Source organism: Arachis ipaensis, chromosome B02 (assembly GCF_000816755.2).
Source record: "Arachis ipaensis cultivar K30076 chromosome B02, Araip1.1, whole genome shotgun sequence".
In the NCBI taxonomy this organism is placed as follows: Eukaryota; Viridiplantae; Streptophyta; class Magnoliopsida; order Fabales; family Fabaceae; genus Arachis; species Arachis ipaensis.
Genome location: NC_029786.2, coordinates 22126579 through 22144858, shown reverse-complemented (window position 1 = coordinate 22144858; position 18280 = coordinate 22126579). Strand labels below are relative to the sequence as shown.

Sequence of the window (18280 nt, the reverse complement as noted above, 5' to 3'; positions counted from 1 at the left end):
AAAAATAGGTATGCAATATTCGCAATAATAAAGACTACCAAATAAGTTTACTATTAAAAAAATCGCTCATTGCTAACCTTAAATGGAACTCAACTTCTATTTATTTATTTATTTCCACACAAAAGACTATATACTAAATTAATCAATTTATAAATTTTGGATGTTATTATAATTTCCTTTTTCCCTTAGTATAATCAAGTAACATTATAGGGATTTTCAAATACTAAATTATTGTAGTTTTTTTTAAAAATAAAATAAAATAAAGGTATCAGTACTTTTCGCGTATACCACTATAATTTAATAATAGGTTTTTATAACTAAAGCATATTTAAAGAAATAAATAAAATAATATTCGAGTCAATGAGAAATGTGGCTGATTGAAAACGCAAAATTACTAATAGTCAGGTATCCAAAGACTATTATTAGATCTTATAAGGGTACTGAAGAAACCCCTAATATTACAACAAATGATACATCATATTTCTTTGTTCACTTGCCTAGAAAAGAATAAGACACATTCATGTAAGTTTTTTCCTTTGTTCATTATTAATGTTACACTAATGTAACCTCAAAATTTGACTCACCAAATAACAACTGGCAGATAATGAAGGTTTTCAATCCAAAATTTTTGGAAACAGTGGATAACTATATGAATTATGAACAGTATTCAGACTCCAAGTTGGTAAATGAACTCTTGAATTTAGTGACTATAATAACATCTAAAGGTATATTAGCTACCTTGAAGCCCTTCCTTTGTTGCTTTGCTTTCATATGCTTGGAGGAGCCCATTTTCCAGATTTGAACTTGCTATAAAAGCTGGATTGCTTGGAAACAACATAGAAGACTGCAAGTACATCACTTGATTGAATTTCTAAACAGAATCAAGAATAAACCACCATTTTGGCACCAAAAGATTAAGTTTTCTGAAAAAAATAATGACATCTTGGCCTCCTAAAGATTACCTAGAATGCACCAAATATGGGGAGACTTTCTCTAAAAAGGCTCTAGAACTTAAATTTTTAACCCAATTCTTTGTAAGTCTTCTTAGAAAAATAAGAAACTTTCATCCTTCACATTTGGTGATTTTTTTGATGAATAACGAGGTTTAGAAATCGCATTTTTCATTGGCTTTTTGTATGCACTTTTTAAATAATTATCCAAAAGTTATCACAAAAAATTAGATCAATGCATGAAACGATTGTCACTTATGAACAATGGTGCATTTTGTCAAACTGAGATCATCTTTGAAGAGACAAGATATGATTTCTTTGTTTCAGAGCTATTTTGTCAAAAACTAAATCTTTTAGGAATCAAAATAGTAGTTTACTCCAAAATCAATGATGAAAAAGCAATGACATTTTCTAAAACCATATGTCACCTGGGATTTCTGGGATTACGAAATTAGGCTCTTTGAGGATATCTTGGAGCATTTTCTTCTCATTTACTTTGATCCATTTTCGGGAACCTGATGAACAAAAAAGATATCACATCATATAACAATAATTCACATAAAAGGGAGGATAGATACATAAAATTCTTGTGAGAATTGAACAATAATGTATCTAGTTAAACTAAGCCAGCATCTTGGGAATCCTGAGACCACTGAGATCATCAACCAGCTCAATTCACCACGGACAAGCCTTATTCTTCCTACATCTAAGGTTCAATACACTTTGATTTGTTGTGACTCGTGAGTTAAAGTTCCCAAGTATACCATCCACAGCTATGTTTGATTCTATGGCTCAAGTTGCTACAGCAACTCTATACCAAAAATAGCTGTATCATATCCAGAGCTACTTTTTAAGATCATTTTTAAACTTATGAATCCTAACAACGTAATGTCCCTATTCTATTTGTTAGTAAAACTGTGTTGACAAGGGATTGATTCGCTTCAACTTGAAACCACATATAGAAGGGAGCAAATGTATGGTTAAATCTACATGATGTCACATTAAGGGAAACAAGCAATTGATGAACATAAGTAGTATATTCAGTATAAAGACAAAAAATATCTCACAAATCGATATATGTAAACTTACATGGTGGCCAAATATAAATATGTTAACAGGGACTTCCTATGCCTAGAGTTTGAGGTTATTGTCATACTTGGTTGCCTATAAGCTAAGAGCACTGTTGATTCCACTACTTGTATCACTAGGACTTCAAAAGTACTAAACCATACCTGCACCGTGTTTAAAATCCTCAACTGCATCTTTCTCTTCATCACTGACATGAGAAGCTGCAGTTCCCTCTAATAAACAATGAAGAAGTTTCTCCTTTGATAGACGAACTCCAGAGCCAGCCTGATAAACATGGGCTAAGAGGTGAACAAAATGCTCTTAAGACATAAACTGTCAATCATCTGATACTAAATATTTACTTAGCAAGCCCTTCCCCGTACCTTGTGTTAACGTGGGATACTAACACACTGGGCTGCCCTTTTTTTTAAAAAAACAGACTAAAACTTAGTAAAAGTAAAATGTTTCAAGAAAAAGAAAATGGCAACTCGATGCATATCTGGTGAATGGTGGTGTTAGCTGTTTCTATGTTAGGATACCATTTGTTAGTTAGTTACAATCGATTAGTTTGTTGTAAGTATAGATAGAGGGAATAGGATGGCGAGAAGGGTGTCTAGTCAATTGGAATAGTTTGGGAGAGACTGGGACTTAACAATTACCCCAGTGATGGTGTATATACTTGCGCAGATTAGGATTTTTGGCTCACTATCAAGAACTCCCAATTCTATAGCAGATTCTTTACATCTTCAATATCAGTTCTAACACTGGAAGGTCCTAGATGAATAGATAGATATGTTGTATGAAATCTTCAATTATCCTTATTTTTGTTCTTACTATCCGATCCGATTTTGATTGGCAAACAAAACAACTAGTATACTTTGAGCATCAATATCTGCAAACAGAAATAAAAAATCAAACTCAAACGAGAAAAAAAATTTTAAAAAGAGAGCTTACCTCATAGTATAATTCAACAAAATCACGTTTGTAATTGTTTTCAACATCCCATGGGAGTGGTTGGTCAGCTGAAAACATGTTTGGAAGCTAAGGGTGTAATACATTCCCACATAAAAATAGCAGATTTATGTAGATATTTTAAAAATCATTAAAAAAAAAAAAAAGAGAAAAGGATATCATATCAAGGTGGACTGAAAGCATGTCAGTCTCACATAAATCCTCAATGAAATCACTGGACATAACCTCTGCATACAGAAGAAGGACAGGCCAATGAAGGATATTATTTTTGTCTAACACCGGTTTCTTTAACCCGGTGAGTTCTCGATACATTGCCTTTCCAATCTTCAAGCCTCTATTCTCTATTGCAGACACAAGTTCCTGCATAGTTTTTGGTCAAAACAAGGGCATGAGGTTCCGTACAGCAAAATATAGATAAATTACGAAAGAAACAACCGGCAGTCCATACTTCTGCCTCCGATATGGCTTTGGAGACTTCAGCCTCACGCTTCTCCTTCTCCGATATCTTCGTATGAATCTGTTGGTCAAGCCTCTTAAGTTCCTCGTTATTGGGGTCCAACTGAAGACCCTTTCGGCAAAAGTCTTGTGCTTCAGCCAATAAATTCAGTGATAGAGATGCTTTGACAGCCCTATAAATTGCCTAATCATGATTTTTCATTGCTTGAGACATCAAACCAAGGGAACCACAAATTCACAATAATAAACTTCATAAGACAAAGTGAAGCTGTTCAAGTTAGTCCTCAAAGATAAACAGTTACATCAAATCAGTGCTTCAAACATTCTTTACATTAAACGATTAAATTGATGCAAATTAATAACAGAGCCACTAAATTGATGGCGCAAAACTCATTTTTAGGACTAACACAAGCAGAGCTGAAATGCTATGAATCAATAACATTGACTTTTAAGATAACGAATGCTTTATTCAAACACTTTTACAATGTAACAACACATCATTGAACGTCTATAGTCTATACTCTATACTAACATTACATACAAATTAAATCCATACAAGAAATCACTATGTTTTAAAAAATTTTAAGAAAATGCAAAACAAAAGGAAGAAAGCAATACATATATACATATTTGTTTCAAAAAATGCGAAACAAAACTAAGAAACCAATACAACGCAAAAACTAGTTATTTTTGCTAATATGCATTCCATAATTAGATGTACCTGTATGCATTAAAATTAAATTCACCTATATATGATGCGCTAATAGGTAAAAATGTTTCAGTACCAATCACGTCCATTCTTTTGCATGACTATTTATACTATCAATGTAAAAAGTAGCTATTTTTGCTAATCTAGAGCTATGTATTTGGATGTAGGTGTAAATCTATTTTGTGACAGTGCATATATATATATAACATAAATTGAGCACCTTTATGTTGGAGGGGGACAAGTTGAGTGCTTGTTGAGCATCAGAGAGGGCACGCCTATGGTTTCCAAGAAGCAAATTGACATGCGCTCTGTTCGCAAAAAGAACAGAGCTCTCAGAATCACTCAATGCTTTCTGATTAATTGCCCTTGTGTAGCAATCAATTGCTTCAGAGTAATGCTTCTTACCCTTCTTCACATACTCGTTACCCTTTTCCTAATTCAAAAATGATAAGTTAAAAAACACAAATTGAACACTCAAGTAAATGAATAAAAAATTGAAATGGTTAATGAGTAGTAGGAGTACCTTGAGTTCAATGGCTGCGGATTCTTTGATGGCAGCAATGGCTTCAAGGTCTGCCTTCTCGGCTTCTGTGAGTGGCTCTGTACCCTTTTCCATCCATAGCGCCATTTCCTGCTTTCATTTGGTTCTTTTTCTTTCGCTTTGCAAACAGAGGCAGCTTTTGTTTGTCTATACTGTATAGAACATACCAGAAACTAGCTGGGAGCACTGTAGGGGAAAGTCAAAATAAGAGTTAATAGTCAATTTCGTCCCCGAAAGTGTTCTCGATCTCCATTTTCATCCACGAAAGTCAAAATTAATCAAAAACGTTCTCGAAAGATACCCGTGTTGATCACGTTCGTCCTTCCGTCTTCTCGGTTGATGAGATGGCAAACGGCCGCTTACGTGGCACGTTAACTGCCAAGCAGGCCAACGCCAGGGTGTAGGATGTTGTTGCTGACAATATAAGTTTCGTTTAAGCCATCAAATTAGTCCTTCGAGTTTATAAACCCTAATCCCAAAACGAACAATAAATACTTCGAGGTGATCACTTTCGGTGGCAGTAGAGGTAACTAGGAGGCGTAATCCCTGGCTGGCTGCGTGGATGGAGAGAGGAGATGGTGGTTGTGGTGGCGGTTTGTCACATGCATCGCACAACAGTCATGGATCCAGTGTTTCGATGCGAAGGAGGAGGGTGAATGCTCATGATGGATCATGTTTCTGTGGGCTGAAGACTGTGATTAAGAAATCTGGGACAGCGGAAAATCCGAATAGATTGTTCCATGCATGTCCAAGGTATCGGGTGAGTGATGGTAAAGGAAGTTAAAGCTTTTTCATGTTCTTATCTTCTGTTGGGTGTTCTCTGATTTTTTTGTTTACTCCCATATGAAATTGCAGAAGGGTAGTCACTGCAATTATTTTAAGTGGGTTGATGATGATGAATTTAAAGCAGTGGGTGTGTGTGGTACAAAGAAAGATGGAGGTTGAAGGTGAGTATGATGAATGGAGGGTGAAGGTGGCATGAAAGTTGGGCACTGTAGAAGCTGAAGTTAGAGTTTTTCAGTTTTTCATGTTCTTATTCTATGTTGAAGGCTTGTGTTCTTTCAGAAAACTCATTGCAAGCCTTGTTTCTCCAAACCATGATGATGTGCCTCCTCTTACTTGCATAGTTTCTGATGGTGCTATATGGTTCACTTTGAAAGTTGCTCAAGAGTTCCACATCCCTCACTTTTGTGTTTTTCACTCCCAGTGCCTGTGGCATGCTGGGATACATTAACTTTGAAGAGATTCGGAAAAGAGGTTATTTCCCATTGAAAGGTACTCTCTTGTATTATATTTTGACAAGTTTTTATTTGTATCATACAATTTTTTAATAGAATAAAATAAAAATTTATTCTTTTCAGATGAGAAGAATCTGCTTGATGGATATCTTGATACTGAAGTTGATTGGATTCCAGCAATGAAAGGAGCAAGACTAAAAGATCTTCCCACATTTCTTAGGACTACTAATCCTTCTGATGCAATGTTCAATTACAACATAGTAAAAGTGAACACTGCTATGCATGCCAAAGGGGTTATCCTTAACACCTTTGAAGACTTAGAATCAGAGGTTTTGGATGCCATCAGAGCCAAATACTCCAATGTCTACTCCATTGGTCCATTATCAATGCTATTCAAACAGCTCTCAAACTCAAATACTCAATTGGAGTCGATTGATCTGAATCTATGGAAGGAAGACAACAAATGCTTGGAATGGTTGGATAAAAGAGACAGAAGTTCTGTTGTGTATGTGAACTTTGGTAGCTTAGTGATTATGACACCAAAGCAACTAAGTGAATTTGCTTGGGGTTTGGTTAATAGCAAGTACCATTTCTTGTGGGTCATAAGGCCTAATCTTGTGCATAATAATAATAATAATGGTAATGGGAAATTAAGTGATGAATATGTGAATGTGATTGAAAGATGTGAGAGGGGATTGGTATTGGGGTGGTGCCAACAAGAGAAAGTTCTGTGTCATGCATCAATTGGCGGATTTCTAACATATTGTGGGTGGAACTCAACATTGGAGAGCATATGTGAGGGAGTTCCAATGGCATGTTGGCCTTTCTTTACAGAACAACAAACAAACAGCTTCTATGCATGCAAGAAATGGGGGATTGGGATGGAGATTGAGTGTGATGTTAAGAGAGAGCAGGTTGAGGGGCTTGTGAGGGAACTCATGGAGGGGCAAAAAGGGAAAGAAATTAAGGTTTATAAACTCGAAGGACTAATTTGATGGCTTAAACGAAACTTATCTTGTCAGCAACAACATCCTACACCCTGGCGTTGGCCAGCTTGGCAGTTAACGTGCCACGTAAGCGGCCGTTTGCCATCTCATCAACCGAGAAGACGGAAGGACGAACGTGATCAACACGGGTATCTTTCGAGGACGTTTTTGATTAATTTTGACTTTCGGGGATGAAAATGGAGATCGAGGACACTTTCGAGGACGAAATTGACTATTAACTCGTCAAAATAATTGTAGTATAAATTACGGGTAACTTACTTTATGTATTTATCTAACCCGGCTCGACCGGAAATCTGCTCATCCGGATGAGCCGAATCATCCGTTGGACCGATCGTGTATCGGATCCGTTGAAATCCGGATCGACCCGGACGGTCTTCAGAAGAACGGATGACGCGGCCGGCTTATATCACCGGGACTAGGTCATGATATTTAAAAACAAAAAGGAACCGATTTGGTGATTTCTAACAAATTCCTGTTTTTTCTATTTCAATTTTGTTGCTACATCAGTGGGTTTTGATTTTGTTGCCGAAAGTAATTTGTTACTGAAAGTTGAATGTGTTGCTGAAATTCGCCATTGATTGCCCATAAATCTTGAATTTATTGTTGTCTTGTCAAAATAATTACTTAATTATTTTTTTTCTGAAAATCATTACTGAGTTGAATTTGTTACCTATTATCATCACTGAAGATTGAAACTATTTTTGTCTTGCTGAAATAATCACTTAGCTAAATTTGTTGTTGTTGTAAATCATCTTTTTAGCTAAATTTTTTGTTGCTAAAAATTATTATAGTTGAATTTGCGGTTGAAAATGTGGTTTGTGCTCTCTGCAATTCAGAATAAAATTGTTCAGTTAAATTATTGTTCCCATATTTTCTATTTGTATTAATATGAATTATTCTTGGTATTGATTTGTGAAAGATACACAAATGTAGATATAGATGCAAATCAAAATGAAAGAAATATTGGTCAAGCTTTAAATTTGTCTTATGGAGATATAGATGCCAATTTTCAGATCACCTCTTGGATTTGAATTACTGACTGTGTTATGTTTTGTTCTTTAAATTGAGAAAGTATTTTGTACTATTGGCTAGTTTATTATCTCTTTTTGCGTCATTAGTTATGAACAATGTTGTTTAAATTGACTGGTTGAACCGATTAAACTGTGAACCGATGAAAATTATGATTCGGTTATATGTCAAAATCGGAAAAAATAAAACCGTTATTGAACCGCTAAACCGGCTGGTAACCGGTCAGTTGAATCAAACCGGGACCCGGCCGGTTTTTTTTACTTTGCCAAAAAACGCTCAAAACACAGCCGTTTAGCATTCAGTAACCCCCCAACCCTTACCAGTTACCAACCCTCACTCACTCCAACTCTCCAACGGCGCAGCAGCACACCCTCCCTCGTCCCTCCCATCACCCTCGAGCTGGCCGTTCCTCTCAACGCCGGCAAGCTCAGTCCCTCCCTTTCGTTCAGCCGCCGGACTGCTCCTGACGCCGTCGCCGGTTGGATCTTCGAATCTCACTCGGTCCCTCACTCAGCTAACGTCTCAGACTCTCAGTAGTGGAAGCATAGTCGCCGGGCTCGCCTCCTGCCTCCGTCGCGAAGCTCTGTTCCACCGTCACAAAGCTCTGTTCCACCGTCGCCGGCGCCATTTCTGTTCCAGCCTCCGTCGCCAGCTCTCGGTTTCCAGCGCCATCATCCTTCCTTGCATTTGAAACTGTAATGGAGCCTCAGTTTGATTCTGATTCTGATTTGTTTTTATTCTGAACTTTTTTATTCTGATTGTTGGTTTGATTCTGATTTATTTTTATTCTTCCTTCGTCCTCCCCATTGTTGATTCTGATTTGTTCTTTGGTTGGGTTGTTCTTGATTCTTTGGTTGGATTGTTAATTCTATTTTTTTTTTTACTTTGAATTTGTTGTTCTGTTTTTTTTTATTAATTCTGGTTTCGGATTGATTCTATGCTTTTGACTCATTCAATGATTTTTTCTAATTTATTTCTTTAATTCTGGTTTTGCTTCCGCTTCTCTTGCTGTGGTCGTCGTCACGGACGCCTCTCTTGTGGTTTTGCCTCTGCTGTTCTGATTCTCATTCGTGGCAACTCTCCCCAGTCATCTTTGCTGCTCTGTTCTGCTACCTGTGCCGCTATACTCTGCTTCACTGGTGTGTTCCGCCTCTCTTCTCTGCGAATTCCCTCTGAATCTTTTGTTTTTTCGCACGTAGTTGTTAATTTTTATTGTTGATCAATGTGTTGGCAGTGGTGTTGTTGCTATATACGTGTATTGTTGCTTCTGCAACTGAAATTTTGCAACTGTGGTATTGGTTTGTTGCTTGTATAAACTATATTATAATTGTTATTGCTGCTGCATTCCTTAGGTCCAGAATTATTGTGGTTTTTCCCCCAAATTCACATGTGAAGTAGAGTATACATATATAATAATTGGAATTCGTCGCTTTGTCTCTTAAAATCAGAAAGATAGCTGTAATTTAATTCGATCCATCTAGTATTCAAGAATCATGTTTCGTGAGATGTTCTTCTTGTGATATCCATTTATCACTTTTTGGATTGGGCAAACGCGAAGCAGAAGCCATTTCACTTTATGTTAGTTTGGTGCTTGTTAGTTTGGTACTTGATGTTATTTTAGAAGCAGAAGCCATTTTGGAGTGAAATCAGTTTTACATCTTATTAGTTTGGTGCTTGTTGACTGAGCCAGATTGGTAGAAAAATCTTCGCCAAAAGCTTTAATTAATTATTATATTTTAGGATGTATATTTATAGTTTATGTATTATTTTATTCTAAAACGGTTTTTTTGGTTGAATCACGGTTAGACCGGTTGGACCAATGAACTACTGAACCAGTGACTAGAGCGATTCGATGATCGGTTTGGTTCTCAGAACTTTGGTTATGAATTTGGATCTTCTAAATTTTGGGTTTTCACTTGAAAAGGTAAAGTGTAATCTCTCACTCTCATGTTTTTTTTGTCCTACTTATGAAATAAATGGTGAGAGATTACACTTTATCATCTAGAGTGAAATCCAAAATTTAGAAGATCCAAATTCGATAGTTATGTCTAAGAATTGATACTTGATTGTTATTAATATGTCTGTGAAGACATACATTTTAAATTTTAACTTTTGATTTTAATTTTATTTTTATAATTTTATATTTTTATTTAATTATGACCGGGTCAACCGGGTGAATTAGTGATCCACCGGTTGAACCAGTAATCCATGACCGGGTCAATTTCCAGTTCGAATCTGATATATGAAGTTGTGTAACTAGTTCTTGAGAAGAGAATTTTCCCAAGATTTAAAGCATTTGGCAACACTCAGATGGATTCTTTTGTTTTCAAATACTATTTTTATCTTATAGTTGACTTCTGATTATATATATATAAGACGATTATGTACTTTTCTTATCTTCAGAAGTTTACTTCATTATTGGGAATGTGTGAAATGTTACATACTTGCTTGAATGAACAATTCTAATTAGCAATAACTAAATTGGGTTTCTTCTCTCATAAGAAAGAAGTTATTTTGTTGGGGCTATATCAAATTGGATTGTAATGTTGAAAGCTTAAACTGTAGTATACCTGACCACTTGATTCTGGTCAAGGTCAAGCAGCTTCTGCTCTAAATTCAGATTCAAGTCTTCAAGCTAGACTCTTGGATAATAGCAGCCCCTATCAACCTTTAGACTCATCTGCTCACAGCACTGCTCAACAGTTATCAGGAGGAAGGTATGAGAGTGTTGAGCATACTTGATAACTTATGGTGGTTGTTTTATAAGCAAAATTTCAATGTGCTGACTGCAATCATTTTGTGTCGATACTAAGATGCTTATGGTGTTAAATGTTTGATAATTTTAATAGTGCCGTTTACTCTCAACATGAACAATTATGAATGTAAATGGGAACTATGACAAAATCAAATTACAATATTTCTCGCTTGGGCCAATTAATGATTACTATTCTATATTGGGAAGTTTGTGTTGTTGAGTGTTGACCTGTTAGAATGTTCACTTTTATTTTTCCGATTCAATTCAGGAATTCAGCTGGTAATGTAGCAACAGTGGCTGCTAGTGTTCCACAGCATCAGGTCCCTTTACATTCCATTGTTACTAATCCTATTTTAAGATTTATATTAGACTATAATTATATTTTAGGATGTTTATTTATAATATTTATTATTCTATTCTAAAACGGTTTTTTCCGTTAAATCAGTAATTTGAGCAGGGTTCAATTTCCAAAACCTTGATAATCACACGTTCAGGCCAAATATTGTAATTAACATTAACATCTGAAGAACATAATCCGTAAAATAGCACTAGGAAGAAGAGAAGAGATTTGGAGTGCAGTAGACTAGCAGTAAAAGAGGCTGAAGGGAGAAGCATAAACCCCAAACCCTAAGAGCGAGTGTGAATCGGAAGAAAGGATGACGGTGCATTCGATAGTGATACAGAAGCTGCTGAGCACGAATGCACAAATGGGGCGGAGAGTGGCGGCGCATCACCTGAAGGAGTACACGTATGGCATGAGGAACAAGATGGCAATCATAGATTCGGACAAAACCCTGATATGCATGAGGAGCGCCCTGAACTTCATGGGGTCCCTTGCAAGCCGCAACGGTCGGTTCATGTTCATCAACACCAACCCTCTCTTCGACGACATCTTCCACCTTATGACCACCCGCGTTGGCTCCTACTCCCCCTCCACCAACTCCCTCTGGCGCACTGGCGGCTTCCTTACCAACAGCTACAGCCCCAAGAAGTTCCGCTCTCGCAACAAGAAGCTCGTCTTCGGCCCCACCCAGCCCCCCGACTGCATCTTCATCCTCGACACCGACTCCAAGTCCTCCGTCATCAACGAGGCTCACAATCTTCACATCCCCGTCGTCGCCATTGTCGACTCCTCCATGCCCCTCCATTCATTCTCCCGTGTCGCTTATCCCGTTCCCGCCAATCCTTCTGTCCAGTTTGTCTACTTGTTCTGCAACCTCCTCACCAAGACCCTCCTTCTTGAGAAAGAGAAGGGCAAGCTCAAAGAAGCAGCATCTCTCCAAATTCAAGCAGGTAAGGCTGCGAAGATCGATTTGCCAAACCTCGACGTAACTGTCTTCCCCTACGCCACTTTACCTCCCTTGTCTCAAGGTAGGCCATCTATTTTCTCTACCGATCCTCATTATTGTCTCTTGAAAATTGGAGCTCAGCGATTTTCTCGTTGGTAGCAGATATGGAAGAAACTAAGAAGCTTTTGGACAAACTTGTTGTTTTGAAGTTCGATGCTGCCTCACCAAGAGATATGGGTTTGGAAGGCCCCAAGTAAGAGTCTTCTTTTGCTGTTCGTATAATGCTCACTTCATTTAGGCAATCAAGAATTGAATAGACCTTCTTTTTAGGAGGGCTTCGTTAGCCTTTCTCTGTTTCTCCCCCAACATGTTTGATGTGTATATTTCCTCCGCCTGTTGCTGCTGCTTTTAATTCCACATTTCACGCTTTACACCGATGATGTTTTTCTTCCCTGTGTAGATCTGCAGTTGGTATTTGCAATGGACTTACATTTCTGGATTTAATAATTAACCAGATTCAGGTGAGCCTTCAGACTTCAATTTTTTTGTTTTTTACTCTTAATATACGAGTATGGTAATCACACATGTTACACGCTTAATACTCTCCTTAAATTATTCATTACATCCCACTTCAACCTTTTATCAATAGTGCAGATTGAGCACACGTCTCATAGAGTTGAAGTATATCCAGCTTTCATATTTGTTGCTTTTATTTAGGGTTTTAATTTACTGTTGCCTTTGTTTGTAAGACCCTATACTCCAAGTATGGATGCAAGGTTCCATTGCTTCTTTTGAGCAAAGATGACACCCATGACAATACTCTAAAGGTGAATTGCCATTTGGATTTCGATATCATTATTTGATTCTGCAACCTTAGTTATTACTTATTATTAAAATCTTCAACCTTCTGTTCAGGTGTTGGAAAAGTATCAGGGATCAACTGTTGATGTACAGAGGATTAAACAGGTTTGAATGTGTTTCATATTTTTTATTAATTGATGTTATTATGTGATTTCTGATTATCAATGCATCACATGTATATAGGGTGAAGGTGAAGGTGAAGGTCTAGAATTGGAATCATTAACCGGACATTACAGCAAGGAGGAAGTGTATGTCATCCTTAGAATACCCATGTCTGAAATTGGATTCTATATGTTCACATGCATGCCTGTAGACTAAGAGATTTAAACTTTCAGCAGAAATTGTTTTTGGAGATTCTAATAGTATTCAGATTAACATTACCATTACCATTTCAGTAGTACTTTCTTTTATAACAGTAACTTAAATTTATGCGAAGCTTGTCTTTCTTGAATTCGTTTTGTTGTGAGCAAAATAGATGTAGGTGATTTAATAAATCTACAAAAATACGTCCAGCTACATATTATGTTCTACCTGACATCTTGTGAATTTAGTTTGCCATGTAAAAGTGCTTGTAACATAGGCTTTTGTAGTTTCTTTATTTTTGATACCAAGATATAGTCTGCCTTCACGTGTCATACGATGTGGGATTATAGAAGATAGTTAAGTATGGTTTCTTATAAAATATTGGAATGACAGATTGAATATTATTGTCATGGTACACTATAGTACCTTCTTAGGGACTTGGGTATTATGGGGTGTCCAACATCCCACATCGGGTAGTAGGCTGGATTAAGGTGAATACCGAATACTGATAGCCGATAGCAAAGTGGCTACCGCTCGGTCAGTGTTGATAGAGTGATATAAGTGATATCAGTGGCTCTCCAGGGGTAGTTGAAGGGCAGGGGAGATGCAGTGATATCAGTGAGATATCACCCAATTTTCCCATTATTGGTTATTATTATTCAGTAAAAGAAGGTAAAACAAAGATATCAGGTATTCGAGAGACCTGAATCTCTCCTAGAATCTGATCCTATCTTTTGTCTCTATTTTCCCATCCCCTCTCACTACTTCCCACAGCCCTTTACTGTTCCCACCTCGCTCTCATAACAGAATGCCCACTCTCCTGCATTCACTTTTCAACTAGGCAAGTTAGTTATAAAACCCACCGTAGCCCATCTTTCACTCAATTAGTGTTAGGTCCCTAGTTTCTAATTAGCTATGTATATAACAAACCTTGAGTTTTATGATATTACTTCAAACATATATTTGGCTGTAGCTATATATTACAGATGTTAATATTAAGTAGTCATTAATAGAAATACAAAATTATCAAATGGTCCAATTATCATTATCAATAAAAGCGTAAATTGGTGAAATTTGGCAGCATTGATATTCCAATTTATTGAATTTTATGTTCTGCAATGAGAAAGTTGGATTACATGGTAAATACTTTAATGTCTTATATCAATATGTTAACTTTATATGTCAGAGGACATCCTTTTTATAACGGTGATATATTTCGTTCGCTGATGACTAGTGGAACCCTTGATTTTTTACTGTCACAGGTATGAACTTCCTTTTCAGTTGAGCACTCTTCCTTCTTTTGTCCCTATCCTTTAAAATGTATGAGCAAGATCTGTAGGAACTTGGATGGAATTACTTACAACACAAGGCCATAATTAAAATGTGTACATATATGTGTGATGCACTTATATCGTTTGTTACTTGTTGACTAGGTTTTTAAATAATGTTTTCCAGGGTAAGGAGTATATCCTTTTGATCAACAAGGATAATGTGGCTACCGTCATTGATCCAAGTATCCTTATAATCTTTATTTTTGTCACTAAAATTATTTCTTGCAAGTCACTGCTTCTTGACTAGCATTTAGATTCAAATATTTTGATTGCTGTCTACCTTGACTGCATCTTGTAGATATACTAAATCATTTGGTGACAAATGATATTGAGTGTTGCATGGAGGTACAGATTTATGTTCTCATTATTATGTGTAAGACTACAACTTCCCTTTTAAGGTATCGGAGTTTCTTGTCTCATGTCTTTTCTCTCTTTCCAGGTGACACCAAGCAATTCATTTCATTTAATTTCAACTCCAATGAATTTCAAGGTTTATATCCTTTGCCTTCAGCCTTTCCTGCATACATCACCCTCTTTATTATTTATGCTTTGTGCTAATTATTGAATACCAGATCAGCAAGCCTGTGAATTTTTGGGTAATTAACTCTCTTAGTCCTTGGGCTATTCTAAGATCTAATCTTGTGTGCTATTTTCCGATTAAGTTTATTTCTGAGAATTTTTCATTATCATTGACAAATTTTTCAATGAACGTATGTGTCCAAGGACCTTACAAACATTTTGTAAATTTAGGAACTTACTCATAAATTTTCAAAGTTTTAAGGGCTTATTATAATTTTCCCAAAATGTTCGGGGATTAATAGATTCATTAAGCGTATAATTTATGCTAGTTTACCCGTTTGGTAATATTCTGTATCATAGTTGAGTTGAAACATACACACACACACACATATTCTGATTTAGATCTTAAGTTATAGGAATCACGACCTACTGGTTCTTGTCAAATGCGGATAAGGTTGTTGAGGTAATTTGGCAGCTGCTAACCTGTAAGAATATTGTTGTAATTTCTGCAGCTTGGGGAAATTGCTCAGAACCAAACCAAACATGTAAGTTGTAAATTCCGTTTTCCAAATAATCACTGCTCAAAATTACCTTGTTTTATTTTATGAGGTTGTCCTTGATGTTTTTATATTGTGATTCTGACAAGACTCATGGAAATATTATATTATATTCTAATTTTTCCTTTTGTTGGTCTATATCTGCTGGTTCATACATTGAAGGAAAATTTCAAACTAATAGATACAACAAACACGTGAGTCAAATGCTGGTTCTTTTTGTGCATCTCTAACCAAAATTTACAAATTGTGATAATTTGTCCTATCCCCGTGTAGGTGGGTGAGTTTAAGTGCCATTAAGAGGCTTGTTGACTCGCATAAACTGAAGCAAAAGAAGTCCTCAGTTTTGAAGGTACCATTCCCTATCTATCATTACCCTTCTGTGATCTTCTGTAAAATTGAATTCAAGGGGTTACTGCTCGCACAAAAATGACCATGATAAAACACTTGTGTAAGAAACAGCAGATGGATCAGTAATGCAGGTATATGCATAATATTGTTGTGTTTATTTGTAGCTGCTGCTTCTTTGTCCCTATCCTTTAAAATGTATGAGCAAGATCTGTAGGAACTTGGATGTTTATTTGTAGCTGCTGCTTCTTTGTCCCTAGAATACGTGCTTTGCTTCTTTGACAAATGTTTGCAAGGCACCTTCTATGTGCAAACCCACATATCCTTTGATTGGAGGTAGGGAGAGGTGGACCAGGTCACTAAGGAGTTAGAATATGAACTACCTTAGGCTGATTGGCTTGTAGTACACCTGTTCACTAATCCTTTGGGCTCTCCACCAAGGAATAAATTTTAGACTGCATGTTGATAACACATGCCTTTAATGATGCAGGTTCTGTTGTATATTTTTAGGATTTACTGACTTATGATGTGTATGTGACCGTGTATATTGAATCTCATTTGTATTGTGTTGATCTGTAAGGAATTAGTACTGCTAATGCTATGCACATATGCACAGTACCATTAAGTATAATGTAATATTTGAGTTAACAAGCTTAGTTAGAGTGGATACTAAATTGTTGGTTGATTTTAGACGCCTTATGCTCTAGTGGCACCTGTCTTATCTAGGAAACTTATTCTTGTTTTGATCCATAGTGAGTTTTAAAGTCTCTCATAACTGTCTTCCTAAAAGAAAATGATTAAGAAGCTGCTGACTGGTATTACAAGTTGTTTTCTGCTAGATATGAAGTTCTTAGTTGGTCTTTTAAGTGTAGGCTTCTTTGTTTGGATGCCAGTTCTTCGATAAATTGATTGGTGTCAGTGTACCTGAACCACGTTTTCTTCCCCTGGATGCAACGTCAGATTTACTTCTGCTACAGGTGATTCTGGCCTGATGTACATGTAATTTGTATATTCTGTTACTCAGAAGCATACTTTGTTCTATTTGACTAATTTCCACTCTCCCCAAATATGTATTCTTGCAGTCAGATCTTTACACATGTAAAGAAGGTGTCTTAACTCGTAATCCAGCTAGGACTAACCCTTTAAATCCTGTGATAGATCTGGGACCTGAATTTCAAAAGGTAAAGATGATATACTGGTTTCTTGTCATACCTTTGCCTAGCTATTCCCTTTTTATTATGAATCTTCTGTTTCATTCCCAGATTGGTGACTTTCAAAGTCGCTTCAAATCCATTCCAAGCATAGTTGGTTTAGATAGTTTGACCGTGAGAGGCAATGTGTGGTTTGGAGCTAATATTACTTTCAAGGTATAATAGATATTATGTTTTCTCTTTGGCATGATATGCGTGTTGGATACATAAAAAATTGCATTTGATTTTGCAGTGCAGTGTGTTGTGCTGTGTGTTTCATAAAATCACCCCCCCACCCCCGGGGCCCCTTCTTTTTTCAAAATTTAAGAAAAAACTATACTTTTTCTTTTTCCATGTTTAAGTGATAAATGAATCATGGAGTTTTGGTGTATATAATGCCTCAAAATCTTATATATTTTATATATTTGGAAAGGGCAAGTGTTATGACTAACAATTGCTTTTTCTGTGACACACCTGTCAGGGGCAAGTGACTATTACTGCAAAACCTGGCTTGAGACTGGAAATTCCTGATGGGGTGGTGATTGAGAATAAGGTAGCCGCTAATTCTGCTATGGACTTTTGAGTTTCTTTGTTCTGTTAATTACTTTTTGCTGTTCTACAGGAGGTCAATGGCCCTGCAGCCATTCAAGAATGAATGGTTTATCAAAGCTGCTAGGTTTTGTTTTGAGTGAATACAAGACTATAGAAGCTTTTATTTGAACCTTGCTAGCTTTTCTGTTTCCTGGGAACTAAGGTTCAGAAGCAAATGAGCTTGCATTTCTCCTTTTGAGCATCGCAGCAGTGATGAAATAACACTAATTGGTTTGTATCCTGTAATTTTTGGGACAAGTCTTGATCTCAGTCGAAACAAGGAATAATAAGTATATCATCAATTTTTCTGGTTTTTTTTGTCTTGAGACGATTAAAATCATACCGATATTCCATTTTACCAATGAGTTGCAGCATACAACCCTAATTTTCTGTTATTGTTCTTTTTGTTCTATCTTCCTGCGCGCACTCAACCCCAGGAAACCTTTACATTTACACCATATATTAAATTGATTGAGTGAAGAGTAAGGTGGTTAAATTCGTGAGTTTAAGTAAACTCATAGAGCTGATTTAGACTTGATTCGTAAATTCGTACGAGTTTACCATTATGC

The 18280-nt window shown here is 36.5% G+C and overlaps 2 protein-coding genes and 1 pseudogene across 12 annotated transcripts; 2 read left to right on the top strand and 1 right to left on the bottom strand.

Moving 5' to 3' along the window:
* Positions 392-4885, bottom strand: LOC107625111 (tetratricopeptide repeat protein 4 homolog). The gene is made up of 8 exons (XM_016327690.2): positions 4679-4885; positions 4376-4588; positions 3439-3630; positions 3150-3350; positions 2973-3050; positions 2183-2303; positions 1379-1465; positions 392-844 (listed from the first exon to the last, which is right to left on the bottom strand). Exons 1-8 carry the CDS (start codon positions 4781-4783, stop codon positions 768-770), a joined length of 1074 nt encoding a protein of 357 aa, XP_016183176.1. The 5' UTR covers positions 4784-4885; the 3' UTR covers positions 392-767.
* On the top strand, positions 5593-7129 carry LOC107627020 (annotated as a pseudogene).
* LOC107625109 (ribosomal protein S2, mitochondrial) lies at positions 8258-18096 on the top strand. Of its 11 annotated transcripts, none has more exons than XM_021115668.1 (22): positions 8259-8665; positions 9058-9109; positions 10573-10687; positions 10994-11045; positions 11171-12096; positions 12177-12267; positions 12475-12535; positions 12764-12841; positions 12930-12980; positions 13059-13123; positions 14365-14440; positions 14634-14691; positions 14808-14854; positions 14949-14999; positions 15541-15573; positions 15748-15779; positions 15859-15934; positions 16803-16907; positions 17013-17111; positions 17193-17297; positions 17602-17673; positions 17743-18096. In XM_021115668.1, the coding sequence occupies exons 5-22, from the start codon at positions 11382-11384 to the stop codon at positions 17773-17775; spliced, it is 1848 nt and encodes a 615-aa protein (XP_020971327.1). In that variant the 5' UTR covers positions 8259-8665; positions 9058-9109; positions 10573-10687; positions 10994-11045; positions 11171-11381; the 3' UTR covers positions 17776-18096. The 11 variants fall into 11 exon arrangements, 8 of the variants coding, with proteins under 8 accessions (XP_016183175.1, XP_020971329.1, XP_020971327.1 ...); XM_016327688.2 differs by having other exon boundaries at positions 10564-10687; positions 16824-16907; XM_021115666.1 differs by having other exon boundaries at positions 10564-10687.

What these genes read in the sequence shown, in the direction of transcription:
- LOC107625111 (XM_016327690.2), bottom strand. Translation starts at nt 4,783, where the DNA reads ATGGCGCTATGGATGGAAAAGGGTACAGAGCCACTCACAGAAGCCGAG. An exon ending in TGTCCCCCTCCAACATAAAG is followed by an intron (nt 3,631 to 4,375) that starts GTGCTCAATTTA and finishes AATCATGATTAG; the next exon opens with GCAATTTATAGGGCTGTCAA. An exon ending in TTTCAGTCCACCTTGATATG is followed by an intron (nt 3,051 to 3,149) that starts ATATCCTTTTCT and finishes TAGCTTCCAAAC; the next exon opens with ATGTTTTCAGCTGACCAACC.
- LOC107625109 (XM_021115668.1), top strand. Translation starts at nt 11,382, where the DNA reads ATGACGGTGCATTCGATAGTGATACAGAAGCTGCTGAGCACGAATGCA. An exon ending in CATTACAGCAAGGAGGAAGT is followed by an intron (nt 13,124 to 14,364) that starts GTATGTCATCCT and finishes TTTATATGTCAG; the next exon opens with AGGACATCCTTTTTATAACG. An exon ending in CTCAGAACCAAACCAAACAT is followed by an intron (nt 15,574 to 15,747) that starts GTAAGTTGTAAA and finishes CATACATTGAAG; the next exon opens with GAAAATTTCAAACTAATAGA.